Here is a 20,159-nt window from a genome sequence, read left to right on the forward strand (position 1 = left end):
AAGATGGGCACACGCGTTATCAAATGCTTTACATATTAGCACAGAGACAAAAAAAAATCACGATCCCAAGCAAACATCTCTCTTCAATCTATATCAACCTAATTCATCTTTCCCTCATCTGCTTCTCATCCCCCTCTATCTCAAATTTATTCATCCCAGACAGCATGATGAACATCAATATAAACAAATGAACAAATAAATACTTCAGTGGTAATAAATATATCCCGGGCATAATCGTAACTTAACTACTGTAAGTAAGCAGGGTTGGTCGTTCGTGGCTACTATCTGTTCGTTCGTTCCGTCATCTGCGGCCCATCCAACCTACATAGTTGATTGCTTGTCCGTCGTAGCGAAAGAAAGAAAAAAAAAAAAAAAAAGAGGCATTACGTACATAACACACCATCTACCCTATGGTGTGACAGGCAGAGGTTCCGTAGTTGAATAACAATTCTTAATCATACCTCCTTTCTAGGAGGTTTCCATTTGACTTCGATATCAATATCAATATCGACACCAAGTTCGTCATTACTGTTCATCAACATGCCACACTACCGCACGCTTTCATGTTCATCCTTCTTCCCCCACGCGCTACTCGCCCAACCGATCCAACTCGCACGCTTGTTCTCCGCGCGCTCCTTCTCGTTATTTTCCTGAACTAGCCTCAACGGTCTCGGCTTGTTACCCGCGAGCGTGGTGCCTTTCTCAGCTATACTGCTTATAGTCCTAGGCGGGCTCTGGCTGGCCGAGGTAGCTGTTGTCCCGTCCGCGGCTGAGTCCCCGCTTATACTGCTGGTTTCGCTGCGCATGCCCGGGAAGTTACCCGAGCTACCATTGGCACCCGAATGCGAACGGCCTCCAGGTGAGAAAAACGTCTGGGAATGTCGTGCAGATGACGACGTCGTGCTTAAAGTCGGAGATAGTGGGCCGTCAGGCCCCTTATACATAGCATTCACGATGCCGGCTGCCCCCGTCAGTTGCTCGCTCATGGGCCTTCCGAGGCGCCGCGCTGTGCTCTGTGAGCGTCCGAGTCCGATGGGAATGCTAGGAGCCGTCTCCGGGTTGGTGTGCGCAGAGACTGCGTGGACTTGGTGCGCCGCGGACATAGTCATGGGTCGAGGCTTTGGTCGAGGTGTGGGACCACCAGCGGCGATGACCTTCGCGCGCGATAAGAATGAAGCTCCCTGAGAATCCGTTGGGGGTGGTGGGAGATCTTTGTGTAGATTGGCACCTGGCTTGAAGTCAGAGGACTGGTCGAGGATGTGTTCGAACTCTTGGTGCTGCAGGAGCCGCTCGATGATCTTGTTAATATACAACGTAAGGGCCTTGTTCTGGTCCTTAGCAGCACGGAGTTCAGTCTCAAGACGGCGCAGAGTCTCCTCATCAACAGCTTTCTCATCCCCGCCGAGGGCACCCAGTTCATCAGCCAAACTAGCCCCTGGAGCCGGTGGATTGTCGCCGGCGTTGGATCGACCTTCGAGCGCATTGAGTGCGTCTTGGTTGGCGGAAACGTTCATGTACCCAAAATCACCCTTGCCAAACTCGCCGTGGAGTGTCTTCTCCTGGAGGAGCAGCTGATACGACTCATTATCTTCCATCAGCCGTGCGTTGGCCATGCGGGCCTCCATAAGCAGGCGTTCAACTTCGTGCACGCGCCCGCCGCCTTGATTCTCAGACTCAACAAGCTTAATCTGAGCCTCTGCAAGTTCAAGACGTAGTGACTCAATCAACTTATCCTTCTGAAGTAGCAGCTTAGAATTATTCCTGGAATCGCTACGCTGAATCGAAGAAGGTGGTGCGAAGTTCCCATTCTCTACGCTAGGAGACGAATTACTCGCTGTAATGTTACTCAAATTAGCAATTGTACATGTAAAGGCCATGCAATCTGGATGCTCACATTGCCTTGTTGGGCGGTTTTCGTCCTCTGCGTTCTTTTGGTTGAGCGTCTCCTTTAGCCTATTGATCACAGCTTGCATCTCTTCTTCACGGTTCGCCATCTCTTCTTTCTCTTTCATCATAGAGCTCCGCTCGGCCTCGTAGATTGCTTCCATCTCACGCATCTGTCTCGCGGCTTCCCGTTTCTCATTTCTAAGCGCCTCGATCTGCTCCTCGCTTTCGTGCACTTTTTCTTCTAGTTGGGCCTGCTCTTTCAGGGCATCATCGAGTCTTGTCTGTAAAACCTCTGCTTGTTTCTTGTGCTGCTCGGAAGCGATATCTGCCTTCTGTAACCGCTCTTTTAGATCTTCGATTAGAGCAACCGTCTCAGCGCGAGCCTCAGCATCCCCAACCGTGCTAGAGATACTCAGCGACGAGGTTGTCCTATGTGTAGCAGCGGCTCGCGCTGACATTGGAGTACCGCCTCGGTTAGTTCCTCTCCTCTGCGGGCTGTTGGTGGTTCCTGCACCATTTGTAGAAGAAGTCGGTGTAGACGCTCGGGTCTGCCTCGACGGAGGTGTGTTCTCGGTCGAGGAAGCCCGGCCATGTGCCGCGGATAACGGCTTCTTAGGTGTAGCGGTCATTTGTCCGGTTTAATGGCGATACGCGGGTAAAGGCGAACGTATATACAGGAATGCTACTATAGGTAGCCGAGTTGCGGTAGGCTTGTCTCGTCAATATATTCAAAAGCCTAAGCAATAGATACACTGTAAAGTTCAATGTAATGTTGGAGGATATGGTTATGATGGAAATGATGGTTGGTTGGTTGCTAGGTCAATCGCGAGGAATGAGACAAGTCTGGAAACCAATACGTTGACCGGTAGACGACGCAGGTGTGTTTCTGGTTGGTTTTTGGACCGTACCTTATGTTGTTTAGTCCGAGTGGCTCATATGCGTTTGTGGTTCGTGAATTGGTGGCGCGGGATGCACAACTCTTTGGGTTTCGGGGGAGACTTCTTGGGTTAGAATTCGCAACGGAACATTGACAACGTGACACTGATAGTCACTGTCCAGATGCTTGCTTGTATGTACTGTGGTAAATTCCCCGTTTCTCGTTTGTACTCCGTATAAATAGGGGACTTGGGGATCCAATGCGCTAGAGCGGGTTTAGATCGTTGAGTATGGAAAGCGCTTAGCCTATCTGGGCTTATCCTTTTCTGACCCTTTTTGACCTTCAAAGTCAGGAGAGACTCAGCCACGCGGGATCACCTTTTCCCAGGGAATCACGAATCCTAGCTTAGCTCTTCTGTTTCTGATTTAAAGTAAAAATAGCATGTACATTAGTACTTCGTATATATTTAAATAAGTAAGGAAATGATTTGTAGTTTGTCATATGTAGTGACGGTATAGTATGTATTAAGTAGCAACGTCAACTTCGAAAAATATTTGTAGAAGTGCTTTTTAAATGTTCATAAGTCCAACTCCTTTTGGGTCCTCTTTCCCTTTTACCCCCCTTTCCGCTTGTAAAGTTTAATTAGCGTTTATGCGGTTTCGTAGGTACTCTGGTACAATACCTAGGTACATACCTGGTTCTCCCGATACCTTAGCGCTCGGTGACGGGTGACGGTGTAGATGCTTGGATCCTTGTGGAACATGTTTTATATCAAAAGGCCGCGTCCCAATAATAGGAGACTAATGAAGTACCTAATCTTCATAATTGCACTTACTACTTATGACATATGTCCCGACAATTGCTGTTTGAGGTTTTCATTATTAACTCGTCTTTGTTCTTGGTGGTCGAATTAGACTAATGACGGTTCAGCTTATATCATAAGTGATAAAGAAATCTAGCTTCGTTCACACGTCAGGCGAACTTAAACAGTCTTCATTGTTGGGTATTTATTAATATTATCCTCCAAATATGTCACCGCTGTTACCTGTATGTAATTATGTAAGTATATACTGGGAATTCTCGAAAGCGCAATACGAAGTAATTCTAGATATAGGTAAACCTTAACTATGTCAACTAGGTTGGTGAATTCAAATTTGGGCATGGTGATTTTATATCCGGTTGTCCCCACGGCCCTACGGGATTATGCGCAAAGACTCAGTGTACAAGGTTTTATCTCTATATACTATTCATATTGTTGGAGGCCGCCTTGTCCAGATGCTGGGGCTAGACTCAAAGAAATATTATGTCTTAGCCAAACATAGCTCGAGTTGTAACTGATTATCACGTAGAGCATTCAATTCCCAGCTGTAACACTAGGAAGAGGGATTGTTGGGTATCATTTATATTCTTTCCGAAGTCCGTAAGCTTCGTCTGGATTGGCATTTAGTATTGGTCTAACCGGCTACCTAGAGAACTCGAGGTGGAGCCTCGCAAATGTGCTTCCTAATGTGGAATTATACCAGCCGTCATCATTCATGAACGGCCAACCACGATAACCTTTTCCCAACCAATGAACCCCAACGCCGTCAGAGGATGCCGTATCTAGACCTAAGCCTGTTGGTCGCTAAGGATATCGGAGTCACCAGCATCAATGATGGCCATGGTAGAGCAACGGAACAGTTTACCGCAGGCAGTACCCAGCTCAATCTGTATTTAACCAAAAAGTAAGCCAACTGAATTACCCTCCAAAGCCAAAAGGGCTTCTTCTCTGGGTAGGGTCATAGACAAGATAAACCCGTCTACTGACCATAGAGATAAGAGAAAGAGGAGAGTATAAAAGCATCGATATGTCTTTTATACTTGGTTTAAAGAGATGTAGGAACTTACGTTGGTGCCGGAGAAGTGGTGAACCGGGGCCTTGGACAACATGGAGTAGTATTCCAGCTCGGACTTGCGTAGAGGAGGAGTATTTCCGGAGATGATGACTAGCTTGGCCTTGCCGGATCGCAGGCTCTTCAGGGTAGACTTGTAACCGAGAGTGACTAGATGATATGTCAGTAAAGACGGCATATTTTATTTATTTTCATATAAGTAGGGAGATCGTACCCTTTCCGGACTTCATCACAAGCGCAAGACGCGAGTTGATGCTGTTCGCATCCTTCTTGTTCTTCTTGGGGGCCATCTTGACTGTTGGATACGAATTGACTGTTCGTTGACGGTGTCGAGTTGATGTTGTGGTCAGGAATGAAGAAAATAATTATCTTTGCGGAAAGTTCTGGTGGGGTTACATGGTTACATGGTTAGAGGCTGATAGCGAATATTCTGGTGGTCCGTGGTTTTAGCCCTAACCCCACTTTTCCTCAGGCGAATTGATAATCAACGGACCAATAAGATACCCCGCTACCAACCCACCTCGCCCGATTATGTGACTCGCTCTTGCTTTGAAATCAAAGTAGGAATTTCACCGCAGACCTCAAAGGAGCCCCAGTCCCCTCTGCTTCCTTGTCGGCATCATCTTCCTCTCTACAACAACATACCCTCATCTTACGATAACTTGATCGAGAAAATCATTCAAGATGGCGCGTCGTCCGGCAAGATGTTACCGATACTGCAAGAACAAGGTGAGCCTTATAAGACTTTTATAGTTATTATAATTTTGCACAAAAAATCTCATTTTCAAAATTTATCCGGTTGATCGCAAAATGACTTGCGATTCCCTCACCTGTCCCGATTACAAATTCTACCATGAACTACATTATTTCTCACGAAACACCCGAGCGATTTATTAGACATGGATCAAACGTAGACATAAATATACTGACGTCAATAATTCTTAGCCGTATCCCAAGTCCCGCTTCAACCGTGGTGTCCCCGACCCTAAGATCCGTATCTTCGATCTTGGCCGAAAGCGTGCGACCGTCGATGACTTCCCTCTCTGCATCCACCTCGTCTCCAACGAGTACGAGCAGCTGAGCTCCGAAGCTCTTGAAGCTGCCCGTATTTGCGCCAACAAGTACCTCGTCAAGACTGCCGGAAAGGAAGGTTTCCACATGCGTGTCCGCGCTCACCCCTACCACGTCGTCCGTATCAACAAGATGTTGTCTTGCGCTGGTGCCGATAGACTGCAGACTGGTATGCGTGGTGCCTGGGGTAAGCCCAACGGTACTGTTGCCCGTGTCAACATTGGTCAGATCATCCTGAGTGTCCGAACTCGTGATTCTAGTAAGTGCAATGACGTATGTCTCATGTACAAGAATGCGTTAATTAACCCTTTTTCTGTAGACCGTGCCGTCGCTCTTGAGGCTCTCCGACGATCCCAGTACAAGTTCCCTGGCCGACAAAAGATCATCATCTCCAAGAACTGGGGTTTCACTCCTCTCCGACGTGAGGAGTACCTCGAGAAGAAGGCTGCTGGCCGTGTCAAGGTTGACGGTGCCTACGTTCAGTTCCTCACCAACCACGGTAGCCTTGAGCAGAACATCAAGCGTTTCCCTGAGGCGTTCACTGAGTCTGCTTAAATGGATTATCGTGACAAGGAAGCAATTCTGGGTTGAGGGGACAGGCGTATAATGGATTACCATAGCACTGCTACATGACAGTCAATTCGGATCTTGCATTTACACAGTAGCATTGCTGGCTTAGTGACTTTAGTTCTATGAATTCCTATAAGATCAAGAAAATAGTGAAACTTACCATGTCTAGCCCCAAGCTTGACTGCAATATTCTTCATAATACTCCCACCAGGTGCCTTAATTTCCATCTAAATCGAACCCCTGAGGTAAACATACTACCGAGGGAGTCTATATCTTTGTAAAGTGATCTCTAAGCAGCCCTGCGATTCTAGGACCCTAGCAGAAAGTTCCGCAGAGACCAGCGAAGCATGACTCACCTCTGAGTTGGTCAGCCACGTCGTAGCTAACGTGGTGAGCTAGAGTTTAGTAGTTCTTCTAAGGTATGACTCTTTCGAGAAATGCCATGGGTTTATTTTCAAGGGGTACAATTACGGGGTAAGCTCTTATAAGGCAAACAAGACTAGATCAAAAAGATCTTAGGTTTGAAGTAGGGGTTAAAGGAAGTGACTGCTCTATGTAAAAGATTGAGATAATGGGAAGCTATAAGATATTGAAGTCCGAATTTATTGTAAAAACGTCGATAGTAAGTACGAAATGCTTATTAGAAGAAATGAGCAGATCATTTTTTTTTTTTTCGCTGCAAGAGACAGATAACCCCTTTAACGTATTCAGTGGATGGATTATACCTACCACTCTAGACTAAGTGGTAGGGTATGAATGGGGAAGATAAAGGTATACCATAGACAATATATATTAAGGGAACAAGGTCTTACGTATATAAGAAAGGAGGGTATAGTGAATGCATACATTAATTGTGTATTGATAAATCGAAGGTGCTGAGATGAACCGATAAAGAGCTGCTGTCAGGTATTGAATAAGGCATCCTAGCAAGAGCGCGTAAGTCAAGCTCCCCTTTTCACTTATAAAGAAACTCAGCTAGTCAACCAAGCCACCCAAGAGGAGGCATATCAGCTCATGAGTAAGGTGCTATTCATAATACCTAATGGTGGGATAAATTCGAATGTGAGGAATATCGTCACTATAGTCTTAAGCTTAGGTATATGTTAATACCGAAGTTAACCTCAGAAGAATAGGACAGTAGGATCATAAGAGTTAGAAGTTTGACTTCGTTCGGCTTAACTAACATCGATGATCTAAGAATATACTCTCTAGGGGAACCAGCTTCGATAGTACCTATCTTACATGTAGTTAACCTAAACCACTAAACTAATTATACGTAGGTACTCGTGCATTCTTCAAGTAACACATACATAGGTTCTTACCCCGACGTATGTGAATTCGGTACTACCATCAACTGTTTACACTGAGCCTGCTGTAGGTTTATTCAGTGGGATACAACTTATTTCTACTTCATCAAGTGTCATATTAATAAATTACGTGAGCAGCCTATCCAAGCAAGATAAAGTATACGCCGATATACTTGCCCTTATAGGAGTGAATCAAAATGGCGACGTCGGCAACAAAATTGATTCGCCAAGATCAATCAGCCTCTTGTACCAATCCCCAAAGTGCTTCATGCAGACATAGGTTAAGGCAGGGGTAGTTGGGGTTCATGTGTTCTGGAATAAATCCCGGTTGAGATGTTTCGAAACAGATCGGCCGGGAATTGATATTTAACGCGATCATCCTTGAAGTCTTGGTGGCGGCCGCAGTTCTTAGGTTTGGAGAGCGGCCGACGCGACCTCGTGCCACGGGCCCGTCGTATCGAAAGCCGCGTTCAGTCAGTTGCCGTTTCTATATCACTATCACCTCTCCCACCTCAAGTTGCTGTCCTTCCTTCTATAAGACTCCAAGTTATAGTCTAACATTCTTCACTGATAATTGGCTACAATATCGTTGATCGTTGAAAAACCTCGGGACTCTCATAGCCCGTCGTAAAATGGAAACCTCAGTAATTAGTGCCGGTTTGTTGTCGGGAGCGCTTAGAAGCTTTTATGTATGGAATCCACGTGTACGGGAATCGCGTCTATTTCGTGTTCGATTCGTGCGTGCAGTAGAAGCCAAGCGCGCTGCGTCCAGGGAGGTTACAGCGAAGCTACAGAGAGCAGAGGGAGGTAACAGTGATCCACCAGCCACTGATTTTTCGAATAGCAAGTTTTTATTGGCTATAAGGAAGTTATCGGGTTCTTGTAGCATCCGTTTCGTTTATCAAAGACATTAAAGACCCACAACCCGGCGCTTCTTTCTTTCCCCACAATGTTTCAATCTCTCTCACTGGATGAAATGTTTGGATAGTGAGACGGTTGCATGCTGTATTGCATCTAGCACCATGCAGGTCACTTCTCGACGGACCAGTCATTTCTTGCATCGCGCTTTACTATAACTGTCGCGTCTGTCATTTGCTCTGTTCCCGACTTCTCTGCGCTCCCCGGCTGCATGGCGACGTGCAGATTTGCAGATGCACTAAAAGTCGTGAGAATGACTCACCTGCCAACCATTCCCGACCTGTCTGACTTTTCTGATGTTCTTGGACTATCTTGCTTAGATTTGGAGAGACCATGCTGATGAAGTCTGAGGTCGAGAGGTAGCACGAAAAGTTTTCTTAACCGGGGGGAATATGTCGAACTGGTATAACATGCGCCTCAGGCCTTCGCGGACCTGGTTGGGCTACGGCCGACTTTCTTCTATTTTAGAATATCAAGTGTCAACTGTAAGTGACTGGATTATATCTAATTCAGTTAATACTGTTGCTACAACTGCGGATAGCTTCACTTTACCCGTCTTGTGCTCGCAGTGTGGCTCTACTATCATATATTTAGTCCATCTATTATTATTATTCAATATCGTCATCCTTGTTAACCACTCCCCTATATACTTCTGATCTGACTTCAGTTGTATAACTTTTGAAGTGTCCAAATCGTCTTCGTGACTATAGTCCGCTGTTAGGACTCCTCGAACTAACCATTCACCCTCAATAATACTTGCCTTAGCGACATGCGAGAGCTATGGCAACAGGACCGCAAGCATTCTATTGCCTGTGGCAGAAGGAGGCTATCCGTGAGAAGCTCTTCCAATTATTATCAAAAGAAGATATCTGCAATGTTCGACTCTCATCGTCAGCATGCTGCAACCTCGTTACCAAACGACTATTTCTACGAACCCACTTGACCTTCACCTCTAGTACCTTCACTCGACAGAGCAGAATCGAAGCACTGTCGAGGGTAGGCCAGCATATAGAACATCTTACCTTTTACTTCCCACACTCAGAGGCTACTTTCTTGCCTCCACTGGTTCACCCTGATACTGGTCGTGAGATCAGCTTCCTCTATAAGCCCCATACCTCGATGGCGTCTGTTCTGGAAAGACCCAAGTTCGCCAACTCTGGACTTGGTGAGATTCTTACACAACAGTATCCACCACTGTTCCACGCCGCATCTAATGTCCCGTCTTTCATCAATGCGATGAAGCACTTGCCGAATATGAGGCACCTTACCATCAAGACGCCTGGCCAGGATCCCAAGGAGAGATACCGGAGGGATATTGTGGACTACGCGCTTATTAGCCTCCGTATATCATTGGAGCGGGCGCCGATGAGAAAGCTTACAAAACTTTCGCTATCCTCCGTCCATCCCTCTGCCTTTATCTACTTGCGACACGTTATAGGGTTTGGTTGTCTACCGTCAGCTGCTCGGCGGTGGAAGCAGATTCAGAAGTTAAATATCTCTGTAGAGGCATGGGATTTCTATGGACCGTCACCCGGACTCGATCATCTAAAGATGATTGACGATTATATACGCGACTTTTCAACGAGTCTAGAAAAATTGACATTTAATTGGCTGGGCCGAAAGGGTCCATGCCCATTGTCACTTGCGGCTGACCCCTTGTTTGCGCCGCCTCGGGGCTCACAGAAACTTTTCAATGAAGTTACTTCGCCCATGTCACCTTTACCCCCAGCGCCCTCTAGGAAGCCCATTGTATTCCGTAAATTACGTTTTATGGCTATTCGGAATGCCACTATGAACTCGTCACAGGTAGCGGAATTGATTGCAGCGCATCGACATAGCGTACGCGAGTTCGACTTTGAAAACGTTGTTCTAATTAATGACGGCAGCTGGGATGATGCACTGGCACCTTTATTGAACAAACCATCCCGTAGTAGCCGTTGGACTCGACAGTCAATGGCTACTATTACTGAGAATGCGGGCCCTCCCTCACCGGAGCTATCAGACAATTTTATAGACGATCTATCCGGGGACTCGCCAGCTGTTTCGGCAGCGTCGCAAAAGCTTCTAGACGTTGATCTGAATGGCGGCGAGGACGAAGAGGAGGATGAATCAGCAGAGCAAAATGATGAATTTGATCTTCCTTCGGACCTAGAGGCTGCCAGGCAAGCTAGTCTTTCGTCTCCAAACAAGCTCAAGAAACGTAAAGTTACAAAGCGTCGTCGTAGAAGGAAGGATAAGAACGAATCTCGTGATGACGATAAACACGAGCTTCATTCACGGCATCATCACCGACAACCTTCCAAAGATTCCATTGATCAACCCAGTGATGAACATCGCCGTCATCGCCGCCACCGACATCAGAAACCCCAAGAATCTTTTGAAAGGCAGCCAGAAATTCTTGGTTTTGATCAAAGTCGTCGGCCCTCGGATGAGTTCCTTGACTATCCTCACCAACCGCCACACTCATCTATCTCGCCACAAAGCTCTCAACATCGCCTGTTTGGCGAGGTTGAGAGTATATACTCAACTTCATCGCGCCGTCTCTTTGGTGAAGTATCGCAGCTCACTAACTCGGGATCCGAGCCGGAGCTCACGCACTCACCAATTGATGACTCGGACTCGGTCGTCGATGAGTATTTCCGCCCTAGTACACCTACTACTACGCCGATGGACATATCGGCACCTATTCTTAGCACGGCACCTAGCATGCCTATACTATTAGAACCTCACGTTTACGACCCCACTGCGGAGCTATGCTCCGAGATCACGGCCGTGCAACGCGATATTGAAGCGGAAGAAGCGCAGAGGCGCGTAGCTGAGGATGCCGAGCTCCAGACGAGCGCCTTGAAGAGGGCCAAGGAGCTTGTGCTTAGTCGGCTGGGTCGCGAGTTTTCTTCCGGCAATAGCGGCTTCGGCAAGAGGGGTGTTGCCGGCCCTAAAAAGGAGAGTTTCGGCGCTGGAAGCTTCCTCAGCAGCTCGAGGTTTCGAGAGGGGTTGTTTGGGAAGAGCACCCCTAGTGTGAGTGGCACCTTGTACACCATTCAAGACCACAGGAGCATGGATGTGCCAATCTTGTTTAGTCGGAGTTGATGATACCCAATGGGGGGAACGGATGTATTATTACGACAGACACGATGTGATGTGCTTATGACTTATAATGATTATGACCTACTATTATTCGATCCTTAATGAATACTATATTCCTTTTGTTCACATTACCGCATACTTCGTACTATGGGATGTTGTCTGTATTCTTCATAGGGTGACTTGGCGATTAAGCTCACATTCTGAGAACTCACAAGTGACTCGACGCTATACTACGATAGTTTCTTAGGATGCCCAGGACTCGAGACATTACGGCGCGCTTAAAAAATGGTCGAGTAGCTGTGGTGATTCTTCTCGAATAAATTCCGCCTTCCCCCATTCCCTCTTACCTCCAAGAGAAAACTAACCTACCTCACCCATAAGACGGCCAGATACTTCATCATCACTATACATACCCCCTTACATCCCTCTACTCCCTAAAATGGGCATCATAACCTCCCTATTCTCTCTATTCGGCCCCGGCGCCGCCCTCTGCGCGGCCTGCGAGACCCTTGCCGTGATCTGGCCGCGCGCGCGGCTCCAGATAGCCAACGACGCGCCGCTGACGCGGTTCCTACACTCCGCGAGGGGGAAGCCAGCGTGGGCGTTCGTCGCGGGCGCCGGGCAGGAACCCCTCGCTCGGGAAATGTGCTTCAGGCTGGCTGCGTGCGGGTTCAACATTGTGCTGTACGGCACCGGGTCTGGGTACCCCGGCGGGAACGTCACGGCGCAGAAACTGCTGGCTTTGCGGGCGGGGCTTCTGCAGGCGTACCCGGGGAATAAATATCGCGTTGTGGTTGTGGATACGGACGTGCAGGGCGATGCGGTGGAAGGGTTCGCGGCGAGGGTGGGGGAGTCGCTGGAGGGCGCGAATTTGACTATGCTCATTGATTATATTGGTGGTACTGATGGCATGGTCTTGCCGCAGTTAAAGGCTGTGTTGATGTCGCTTCTGAAGCGGAATGCGCCTGCACTTGTTATCAACGTCACTTCTTCAATGGCTGGTGGCGACAATGGGACACAGTCGTGTTATTCGCACAGGGGGTCTGAGTACCTCTCTCCAGACAGGGTTAACGTTGTCTCATGTCATATAGACGACGTAGCCGTCGGCTATAAGGAGAAATCGGTATTCCACCGTTCTACACCGCGGGCACTAGCCGAGACAGTGTTACTACATGCGGCTTCTAGCGGTAGGGACGCTATTGTATACCCCCATTGGCCACAAGCTATCTTGCATATGACGCGGAAGACGTTGCTGGGGATGGCTATGGATCAATTCTTGTCTGTTACTCGAGGAGATGTAGTAAAGAGATAGAATGGGAGGGATAGGAGAGTAGAGGAAATAGAAATATGCATAATCAGTTCGTGCTTATACTAAATATATGATGGCATATCCGACTCGTAATCGGACTTGCAGCCTTTCGTTCTTACATATATAAAGCCTTTTCTATGATAACACAGGCGACGACCTAGAAACAGCCGTAACGATTACGATTGATCTTAGTACATTGTTCAAATACCTGCTATCACCCATACTTGATGAGGCGCTCTTCGCTTATGTCGTATCTCGCATGTGCTATTACTGGCACCTCTGGCTACTAGCTATCGACTACTCGTTACAATTGCCTGCCGTGTAACTGTAATCCGCCCATTATCACAGGCCGCTCCGCCGCTAACATCTCCGTCCGAATAAGAATTTTCTTGTGCTTGGACCGTGGCTTGGTATGTGCCTGTGTTCCAAAGCCCGCTGCGAGCGCCGTGCTCGACATCCGAGGGCTGCTCCAATGTAACCGATATTGAACGCGAAGAGTCAACTGTCCCCCTTTTATCGCTCTTAACCAACGCCCGTAACTTTATACCAAGATTCCGAGACAAGGTTCCACCCGAACCGTCGTACCGGGCACAGGGCCGTGAGCCGAGTGCTCGGTCTGCGATGGGTTTGAGAAGGGGACTACAAGCTACCATGATGGCGATTCCCGGCTGGATGATACTTATGTAGTTATTACAAACGGTATAATAAGTCAGATCGCTATAATCAGTTTCATATGTACAGTAAAGTCTAATAGCAGAAGCTACTATAGTGCTGTTTATCCATATCAGAATGGTACCTTGGTATGACCAAAGAGGAAACATTGAGCTGGACGAAGACAGAGTTATAGCAAGACAGTCACTTACATGAATCCGGCACAGAATATAAGCGACAAGGCAGCCTTATGTAAGGTCTTAATTCGTAGTGCTATTAACGGCTTTAACGGAAGCGCTATGAGCATAAGATCCGTCGCTATGTCGATGACGGCGGCCGAGACGTAGGCCATATTCTGGTTACCGCACGTCTTATGTACGGATGGGTCCCAGTTAGCACCAACGGGTTGGCATAGTACCACGGCGAGTAATATGACCAGCAATGCCCAAGCGACCGAAAGCCCCATGATAACATACGCAGCTATGTGAAAAGTGCGCATGAAAAAGACACGTTGGAGACACCTCGCAATGCTTAATTTTATGAGCCCCAGGCATACGGCATACATAACGTGAGCTGTAAATATAAACCTAGAGAATCGGCCGAGTTGTTTGGGCTCTAATTGCGTGACGTGTTGCCCGGCGCCGCCTAGAAAACCCACTTCAACATACATTAGCGAGAGTATATAGAAAATAGGTATAGGGCGAGGGAAGAACCAACAAAGAACACAATCGACACACAAACTATAGTATGTCAACTACCATATACACATACAATTAGGGCATTGGTAAGTATAACGTTTGACGTAGAAGACAAACCAGAGCGAGATAACAAAGAATATCTTCAGACAGTAACGGAGACATCCCCTGCATACGTCGAGCCGATATCCGCAGACCAACCCACAACGAGGCCAAAGTGCCCATGGCAACAGCTACGGCTAGCAAAGGACCATTATCTGGCTTTTCTGCCATTGTGTAAGTAGCCAGGTAGTTAAGGGATCTGGGTCTATGTTTAATATCCCTGTACCGAGTAAATGGACGAGCTTCGTTGAATTTTGCAAGGTTATAATCTCGTAGAGGGGCGAAGACTTGTATAGGTTAGGTAGTTACGCGATCATTAGGAATTTAGACGAGACATCTGGAACAAAGGACATTTTCAGTGCCTACGTAATGTATAGCCGCAGGCTTCCATAGTTTAGAGTTCCTTGCGGTCGGATTCAACGGTAAACCCTCGTTTAAGTAGATATGGCTTCTAAAAATTACTCAATATAATTGGGGGAGTATTGTTGAAATTATAATAAATGTCGTTACGGTTGAGCCATTCGGGTTTACCTATAAGTCCAATGTCTTCGACTCTCACCTATAGGTCTATCGCTCTGTGAATTCGTTTTCGGTTTCGACTTTAGAGTAAAGTATAACACTATAATATATCTACGTAGGTAAGTATAATGTATAAGAGAATCGCATAATAAACCGCGAAGCCGCTTGGTTAGTTTCTATAATAAACCAAATACTCGCTATATATCAAGTCTTATATATTTAATTAGTACTGCCACAATTTTTTCAATTAATCAGATATTTAGAATCGCCTCGCAATTTGCGACTTTTCCTTTTGCCATTCTATCGTATAACGTTTGCAAAAGGTGCAAAAAGTATAGGAAAATCATGCAAAATAAGCTCTATCTAATAATATTAATTATTAAACCTTTTATATAATATTAAAATAATTTAATTAATTTTATAAAAAATTTATCGGACGTACGCTAAGGTGTAGCTAGCCAATTAGAGGCCAGACTTCAGCTGTGGCGTCAGTTTTGAACCCCCCCCCCTCCTCCTCCTCTTCCCCCTTTCCCCCGTCCGCGTTTGAGCGGACGGGCAACGCCGCTAGTTACTAGAAATTATAGGATACCTTAAGTACGCCAAGAGTTTCCTTCTACGTTGACTTGAGAATCTTGCGGAACTCTGAGATAATACATACGATATGCCTTCCTAACATCGCCCCTCTAATCTAATGAGAATATATTGCGTTAAATTATATAGTGAGGGTTGTGCAACACAGAACAACCAGCTCGGGGATAGTGACGTCATCAGGGCTAAACTCTCTAAATGCGATAGCATGAGTGATCGAATCGCGGCGTAGGAGTACCTTCATTGTTACTACTATTGTTAATGATAGGTATCATCCGAGATCTACATCCGAACCGGACTCGGTAATTTCACTCCGGCGAAAAATAAGGACCTCCACATCCGCTTGCTGGAGCGGTATGTGCTGCATTTGCTGACTGGTACGCGGCTTTTGATATGTCCTAGGCGGACTTGATTGCTGAGAATAGCGCGTATTGTTTCGCATTTTATATTTTCACATTGCTCCTCCGTCTTAGTTAAAAGCCAAGCCAAGACTACCTAAGGCTTACCGGGGGATCCGATCCCCAGCTTACTGAGTTGGAAGCTTCCCAAAAGGGGCATTGCTATTACTAGTTGCTAATACGTAGCAGCTCCCTTAATAGGCACTGGTTAGGTAGTCTTACTGAAACTGATAAAGGAAGGGTTAGGAGGAAGAAACGAGCCGTTACCATAAAACATTTTACCCCTCGACTCAATTGAGACGTATTGTTCAAATATAGACTAGGTATCGTCTACTCCAAGGGTGGCTTAAAAGCCAAGACTGGATGTGGGTATCCGAAAGAAATCCACGTTTAATATGTAGACCCCTGAGATAACTTACCATGGTAGTTTAAGTTTCCTTCAATATCGCCTTAATTTACACTACGCAGAAAACTCATGGGCAAGGTCAAGTGTATATTATCGCCCTAACATTTATCGTAGCTTGGTATCTACGACGACTACACAATAAGGTGAAAAAAAAAAAAACATGGGTTACCAAAAACTATTACTCGTTCTCTTCACCGTTGTCGCCGCGGTCCGAGCAGCGCCGTTTTTGCAACCTGTGTTATTCCATGCCACATCTGTTGTCGAGACTTCGCATAATGGGGCTTGGGCTGATCATACGATATGCCCAGCCGACTATTTCAGCTATATGACAGAGAAGGGCTTCTTCAGTTTCGGCTGGTATGTTCTTTCACCACACAATCTCGTTTCTACTTGTTGATTAGGTACTGACTTTGTGTCTGTAGGTGGGGATTAAGAAGCAACAGCGGTAATGGAACGTACTTCACGCCAGATGCCGATCTGTTCCACTGGTTCGAGCTTGGCGAGAGGGAGTCGTGTGACAGCGCTACCGGAACTTGTCTATACAGCACGCAAAACGTACCTATTCGCTTTGAGAATTATGCGCAGCCGCCACATTGCGCACCAATGCCACTTAAGTACGTTGAACGATCGCTTGGTCTAGGAGATGACGATGAGGATCGGGTGGAATTGACTTACACTGATGATGACGGGGTCCAAGCTCAGGGGTTAAGCACGAGACGGAAACTGAGCGGCGACCCTAGTGTAGCGGGGACATGCCACAAGGCGCTGCGCATATTGAAGCAGCTTTACGAGCAACACGATATCGACTTGGGATTTGAGATTGGAAACCCATGTGCGCAAGAAACAAGTATAGACCAACAGGAGGTATCAGAGTTATAGTTAGTTATAGTTACCTACAAATATAAACGTTAGTTCTTAGAGGAGAAGTTGAGAATGCAACTCGTAAAGATGAAGCCACTTACAAAATATGAATTCTACCAGGAATACCTACCTGTCTACCTATTATATTACCAAGTTCAGACTTTTAATTCATAGCTCTAAAGCAACTGTTTAGTCAATAGTTATATTAAATTGAGTTGGCATTTAATTAGAGCCTTTGCGAACGGTTAACTATATGTTTATGTTGAAAGACTTTAGAAATATAGACCTAGCTAGCTTTGTATGTACCTACTAATCACAACTGTCAACCCCGCCGTACTGCCCGATGATATGCCATACGACAGCTGCTTGAACCCCTTGTCGGTCACGTTTAAATATGATTCTGATTTGTAAGTCCTCATCTCATCTTGTATACTAACGCTGTTAAAATTCCAAACCTTCAACAATATATCAATACTAGCGGCGTTGCCCGTCCGCTCAAACGCGGACGGGGAAAGGGGAGGAGGGAGGAGGGAGGAGGACGGCGGCGGCGGCAAGCAATTATGCGCAAAACTAACGCCATAGCTAAAGTCTGGCCTCTGATTGGCTAGCCACACCTTAACGCACGTCCGATAAATTTTGTATAAAATCAATTAATCTATTTCAATACAATGTAAAAGTTTTAATAATTAGTATCGTTAGATAGAGCTCGTTTTGCATGACCTTTCTATACCTTTTACACCTTTTGCAGACGTTATGCGATAGCATAGCAAAGGGAAAAGTCGCAAATTGCGGGGCGATTCTAAATATTTGATTGGTTGAAAAAATTGTGGCAGTACTAATTACCTAAATATATAAGACTTGATTATGTCCCCGCCACAGCCCACCATTGTACTAGTACCCGGCGCATGGACGCAACCCGCCGCATATCGAAAACTGGTTGATGCACTCCAAGCAAAATCCTTTACTGTCCATGTACCAGCTTTGCCATCAAACAATGGTGCTCGACCGCCCAATTCGTCACACGATGCTGATGTGGCGGCTGTACGCGAAATAGTCGAGCCTCTTGTTAATGACGGCAAAGAGGTTATTCTGTTCATGCATTCATACGGAGGTGTTGTGGGAACGAATGCTGTCGAGGGCCTCTCTCGCAAGGATCGCGAAGCCAAAGGCGTCTCCGGTGGCGTTGTCTATCTGTTCTACCTATCGGCTTACCTTCTAGCCAAGGGCCAGAGTATTTGGACCCTCATCGAGGACCTGGGTGTCTCACTGGAGAGCATACCAGAAATTACTTTCGAAAAAGACGGCACTTGGTTTCTTAATGATCCTGTTCAGGCTTTATGTCACGACGTGAGTCTTGAGGACCAGGAGGAGCAGAAACGACTATCTACGCATCACAACTTGGACGCCATTAAAGGGAAGACGGTGTACGAAGCGTGGAAAGATATTCCGAGCACATATGTATTCACTACGCAGGATCGTCGCGTGCCTCCTATCCTTCAAGACTTGTGCTTCGCAAATACGAAGGAGGCTCGGATTACTATTAAGAAAGTAGTATTAGATTGTGCGCATGCGGCATACTTAAACTATCCCGAGACACTGGCCGACCTGGTGGCTGAGGCGTCTCGTCCTACAGGCTTGTGAACCTCGTTGTTATTATACCTAAGCTCAGCCAAACACCGAGGGCTGCATACAGGGGATATTAGACTGGAAGCCGTAAACCTCATAAAGCCGCTAAAGAACCCAAGGTATCAACCGAGAATATGCATGGCTACCTATATAACTTCTTCAAGGGTCTCACCTATGTGACTAGTAAACTACATACATACAAGAGACCCCCCAAAAGATTGCTTTATATACTAGAGCCTGATAATCAAAGTAGTTAAAAACGCTATCTTATAACTCCTAAATATATTCCCTGGGTTCCTATCAACCTCAGATATGGATTCGCAAGATTCGACCACTCGCCCATTTAGAGTCATCGTCGTCGGTGGTATTATTACATACCTCCCAGGAGACTAATAGCTGAGTACGCACCCAGGTATGTAGGCAAATCGGAAGGCTCTCGTAATAACCGGGCCTGCCATGCCAGAGATTGGGTTTGATACTAATTTCATATACAATACGCACTTTGCCTTTACGGTCATGTCACAACCAGACCACGTATTTACGTTCGTAACCTTCCGTCTCGAAGAAACGGTTACGTGGCCAAGGAGAGTGTTCTATACCGCTCAAGATGCCGAGCAGCTGGCCGAGTCGGTGGCCTCCTATCCTGTTTGCGAGTCGCTGCTATTCGGAGAGTTGTGGCGTAAGCGCGAGCGAGCCTCTCTTGTGAATGTTGAGGAGGGTGTGCTAGATAAATGGCATTGTGGTCGGATTGTCCTTGCTGGAGATGCTGCTCACAAGGTATGTCGAATAATCTAGTATCTTTTGCCTACATTCTTCGTTGCTTACAGGAACAGTTTACTTTCCACATGGGTTTTGGCGGCAATTCATCAATAGGGTCCATAGCAACTCTATGCAGCCAGCTAAAGAAGGAGATTGCATCTCACAATGAGTCAAGTCTATCCCTAAGTACGCTGGAACGCGTATTCGAATCCTACCAGACTAAGCGCCACGCACGAATGAAAACGATCATGGATTTATCTCTCTTTGCCACAAGAGCTCTAACCTGGGATACTCCATTGACTAAACTATTCTCCCGGTGGCTTTTCCCATGGCTCCCCGAACGATATCTAACTGACCAATTCAGCAAGATCATTAAGGGGGAGCCAAAGCTCGAGTATATCGGGACAAGTAGTTTTCCACGTGGCCGGCTGGCGTGGGAAGATGAAGCGACGACCGGTTCTAAAGATGAAGATTTGGAATAAGAACTTGTTTCTATGTCTGAGTGCCTTAAGAGAGAGTGTTCACGGTAACTATCTATTTCTGCATCGACGTAGATGGAATATTAAGCTACCATACAAGCTTCCCTCTTGTATATCTACTATACTTTCTAGGTAGATACAACAGTACGTTCATTAG

General features: G+C 46.4%; 8 protein-coding genes across 8 annotated transcripts; 5 read left to right on the plus strand and 3 right to left on the minus strand.

The window, feature by feature from the left end:
- Positions 1-262: 262 nt before the first annotated feature.
- On the minus strand, positions 263-3,069 carry F5Y00DRAFT_225791 (uncharacterized protein). Its single transcript, XM_048006215.1, has 2 exons — positions 1,895-3,069; positions 263-1,834 (listed from the first exon to the last, which is right to left on the minus strand). Exons 1-2 carry the CDS (start codon positions 2,514-2,516, stop codon positions 549-551), a joined length of 1,908 nt encoding a protein of 635 aa, XP_047869151.1. The 5' UTR covers positions 2,517-3,069; the 3' UTR covers positions 263-548.
- An 808-nt stretch (positions 3,070-3,877) lies between these two features.
- On the minus strand, positions 3,878-5,230 carry F5Y00DRAFT_225794 (cytosolic large ribosomal subunit protein L30). Its single transcript, XM_048006216.1, has 3 exons — positions 4,871-5,230; positions 4,652-4,806; positions 3,878-4,471 (listed from the first exon to the last, which is right to left on the minus strand). Exons 1-3 carry the CDS (start codon positions 4,944-4,946, stop codon positions 4,373-4,375), a joined length of 330 nt encoding a protein of 109 aa, XP_047869152.1. The 5' UTR covers positions 4,947-5,230; the 3' UTR covers positions 3,878-4,372.
- Positions 5,231-6,638, plus strand: F5Y00DRAFT_225796 (ribosomal protein L10e). Its single transcript, XM_048006217.1, has 3 exons — positions 5,231-5,385; positions 5,602-5,986; positions 6,047-6,638. Exons 1-3 carry the CDS (start codon positions 5,341-5,343, stop codon positions 6,280-6,282), a joined length of 666 nt encoding a protein of 221 aa, XP_047869153.1. The 5' UTR covers positions 5,231-5,340; the 3' UTR covers positions 6,283-6,638.
- A 2,664-nt stretch (positions 6,639-9,302) lies between these two features.
- F5Y00DRAFT_271665 (uncharacterized protein) lies at positions 9,303-12,921 on the plus strand (the record flags this gene model as incomplete). The annotated part of the gene is made up of 2 exons (XM_048012841.1): positions 9,303-11,540; positions 12,115-12,921. 2 exons carry the CDS (start codon positions 9,303-9,305, stop codon positions 12,919-12,921), a joined length of 3,045 nt encoding a protein of 1,014 aa, XP_047869154.1.
- Positions 12,922-13,208: 287 nt separating this feature from the next.
- F5Y00DRAFT_257885 (uncharacterized protein) lies at positions 13,209-14,035 on the minus strand (the record flags this gene model as incomplete). Its single annotated transcript, XM_048010618.1, has 2 exons — positions 13,209-13,596; positions 13,782-14,035. The coding sequence occupies 2 exons, from the start codon at positions 14,033-14,035 to the stop codon at positions 13,209-13,211; spliced, it is 642 nt and encodes a 213-aa protein (XP_047869155.1).
- Positions 14,036-16,077: 2,042 nt separating this feature from the next.
- On the plus strand, positions 16,078-17,199 carry F5Y00DRAFT_225800 (uncharacterized protein). The gene is made up of 3 exons (XM_048006218.1): positions 16,078-16,236; positions 16,305-16,634; positions 16,700-17,199. The coding sequence occupies exons 2-3, from the start codon at positions 16,438-16,440 to the stop codon at positions 17,154-17,156; spliced, it is 654 nt and encodes a 217-aa protein (XP_047869156.1). The 5' UTR covers positions 16,078-16,236; positions 16,305-16,437; the 3' UTR covers positions 17,157-17,199.
- Positions 17,200-17,842: 643 nt separating this feature from the next.
- On the plus strand, positions 17,843-19,000 carry F5Y00DRAFT_135308 (alpha/beta-hydrolase). The gene has a single exon (XM_048004272.1). The coding sequence runs from the start codon at positions 18,003-18,005 to the stop codon at positions 18,777-18,779; it is 777 nt and encodes a 258-aa protein (XP_047869157.1). The 5' UTR covers positions 17,843-18,002; the 3' UTR covers positions 18,780-19,000.
- On the plus strand, positions 19,001-20,048 carry F5Y00DRAFT_135312 (uncharacterized protein). The gene is made up of 2 exons (XM_048004273.1): positions 19,001-19,541; positions 19,598-20,048. Exons 1-2 carry the CDS (start codon positions 19,221-19,223, stop codon positions 20,003-20,005), a joined length of 729 nt encoding a protein of 242 aa, XP_047869158.1. The 5' UTR covers positions 19,001-19,220; the 3' UTR covers positions 20,006-20,048.
- Positions 20,049-20,159: the final 111 nt, after the last annotated feature.

Source organism: Daldinia vernicosa (assembly GCF_022497035.1).
Source record: "Daldinia vernicosa strain CBS 139.73 unplaced genomic scaffold F5Y00scaffold_4, whole genome shotgun sequence".
NCBI classification, from domain to species: domain Eukaryota; kingdom Fungi; phylum Ascomycota; class Sordariomycetes; order Xylariales; family Hypoxylaceae; genus Daldinia; species Daldinia vernicosa.